The following is a 2500-nucleotide window of genomic DNA, read 5'->3' as shown; positions in this document are numbered from 1 at the left end:
ACGCCTCGGGTCTACGACGGCCTCATGCACATCGTCGACTGGCAGGACACCCTCCTCGCGGCCGTAGGAGCGTCGGAGATCGCCGGGGACGATGGGGTCAACCAGTGGGAGGCCCTGAGGTCGCCCGCTGCCTCGCCCTCGTCCGAGCCGCCCAGGACGGAGTTCTTCTACAACATGGACTTTGTGCCCGGGGTCGGGATCGACGGCGGGATTCGGTGGGTTGTGGCTGTGGGTGGTGGTGATGATAATGATTATAATATTGATAATATTAATGTTAGAATAATAATATTAGTAATAATAATTAATAGTAATACTAATAATGATATTAGTAATAATGATTAATAGTAATAACAATAATGATATCAGTAATTATAATTAATAGTAATAATAATAATAACAACGATAATAATAATAATGATAATAAATATCAAAGTACTACTAGTAGTAATGATAATAATGATAATAATAATAGTAAAAATGCTAATAATTATAATGATAATGATAATAATGATAATACTAGTAATAACAACAATAATTGTAATAATAATAATAATAATAATAATAATAATAATAATAATAATAATAACAGTAGTTGTAGTAGTAATGACAGCTGTTGTTGTCACTGTTATAACTTTCTTTATTATCGATATTACTATCATTATCACTATTGCTGATATTATCAATATTACCATCACTACTACTTCATATTTTTGTTACCATCTTCAATATTATTATCACTGCCATCTTTATTGTTATTACGAATACTCTTTACATGTAAAAGAAAATATGACATCGATAATAAGGTGTGTTTTATATTTATATTTTCAGGGTTGGCAAATACAAGTACATGAGAGGGGTTATGCTGTATACAAACGAGACGGGGCCTTGGCTTTTCAATCTGGAAGGTAAGATTTTAAAACTGTGTATGTGTGTGGGGAGTGTAGGTGATTATGTGTGTGTGTATATATATATATATATATATTCTCCGTCACGGCGGTCGTAAAAATGCCTTCGCTCTGACTGCTGGCTCGAGCCCGAGAAAACGACATATCGGCTTTAGAAGTCAAACGCAGGTATCGTATGGGAAGTCGCCGCCGTGGCACAGGTGTTAACGGTTGATTAGGAAGGGCATCCAATCAGGCAAGGGTGACACTGCCATATAACCTCTCAATAGTGAACTGAAAGAGGCATGAATGGAATGAATGGTTTTTAAAGAATTAAATATATATATATATTGTCTATATACATAAACAACCTCCTTTCTAACCCAGATGATCCGAACGAGACAACGAACCTCCTGGAGTTCGAGCCCGAGATCGCCCAGGAGCTGCAGGCGAGACTCGAGGCCGAGTTGGAGAACGTAGTGCAAGCGGACAGCATCCTGCCTTCCTTCAACTCGAATCCTGCAAACTGGGGCGGAGCTTGGAGTCCTGGCTGGTGCAACGCTGCTTGAGCTTGCTAACTGATTAGAAAAGAGAGAGAGAGAGAGAGAGAGAGAGAGAGAGAGAGAGAGGAAAAGGAGAAAAAAAGTAGTAAGAACGAGTTCAGTAATTAATTTAAAAAGAATAAAGAAGAAGAAGAAAAAAAAAATGTAATTTGTTATTGTGTTCGTCAGCAATATTTATGAGGATATTATTTGTTTGATAGTAAGGATAAGGAAAATAATTTCTAGGACATAAAGTTTACCAGAGAAAGCTCAAACAAGTTCCAGTCCATCAGCAATTACGAGGTTACCAGTTGAAAAGAAATTGCATGATAACAGGGTTGCATGGCGTTGGCAGACGTATCAACGGGCCATTCATAGTGTTTGTCTGTTCTTTACATTCTTGTGGCGAAGATTATGCAACCGAGCTTATCAGCACTTAATAAATGAGTCAGTAATCAGAATGAAAGATTAATGTTTCGTATTTTCTCTACTGTGAGTCAAGATGTGAGGTGAGTCAAAGAGTAATAAAAGAGATGAAAAAAAAAATGTTTTAATCATAAGCAGATACAGAAATCACCAATTGTAAAAGAAGGAGTGACATTATTGTGGAGTGAAATTATATATCTTTTTCCAGAGGCCTTATATACAATAGTTAACCAATTACAAAAATGAAACCATTAATTGGCAAACTGATAACCTTTACGAAACAATAAAATGAAAATATTTGTCCTCAAGAAAAAAAAAAAATCCTGAGACTAATACATAACGATATATAACACTTTCTTTGCATAATGATAAGAAGAAAAAAAAAAACTGAAATAATTAATGTTGTATAAATGGTAAACTAACACCCTGCTAAGTAGAACAAGTGATTTATGTAGAACCAGACCGTTGACCTGATAGTCATATATTATGTTTTTCATGTGCTACATGCATGCATGAGTAAACACGCTCAGGGATAGTGAAGGTGGCAGGAGAGAGAGAGAGAGAGAGAGAGAGAGAGAGAGAAAGAGAGAGAGAGAGAGAGAGAGAGCAAGAACAAGATGGATACATATAAGGTTTATATTTGTATAT

General features: G+C 36.3%; 1 protein-coding gene across 1 annotated transcript in view; it reads left to right on the top strand.

The window, feature by feature from the left end:
* Window positions 1–1533, top strand: part of LOC125045616 (arylsulfatase I-like) — a 13970-nt gene extending 12437 nt beyond the window's left edge. The window contains exons 9-11 of the mRNA XM_047642998.1: window positions 1–215; window positions 829–905; window positions 1272–1533. The exon at window positions 1–215 is cut by the window's left edge and continues 92 nt beyond it. Of these exons, the coding sequence (XP_047498954.1) occupies window positions 1–215; window positions 829–905; window positions 1272–1453 (474 nt within the window). The 3' untranslated portion in view covers window positions 1454–1533. The remainder of the gene's footprint in view (window positions 216–828; window positions 906–1271) is intronic.
* The last annotated feature ends 967 nt before the right edge of the window (window positions 1534–2500 follow it).

Source organism: Penaeus chinensis, chromosome 37, assembly GCF_019202785.1.
Source record: "Penaeus chinensis breed Huanghai No. 1 chromosome 37, ASM1920278v2, whole genome shotgun sequence".
NCBI lineage: Eukaryota > Metazoa > Arthropoda > Malacostraca > Decapoda > Penaeidae > Penaeus > Penaeus chinensis.
Note: the sequence above shows the minus strand (reverse complement) of the source record. Positions and strands in the feature narration are given on the sequence as shown.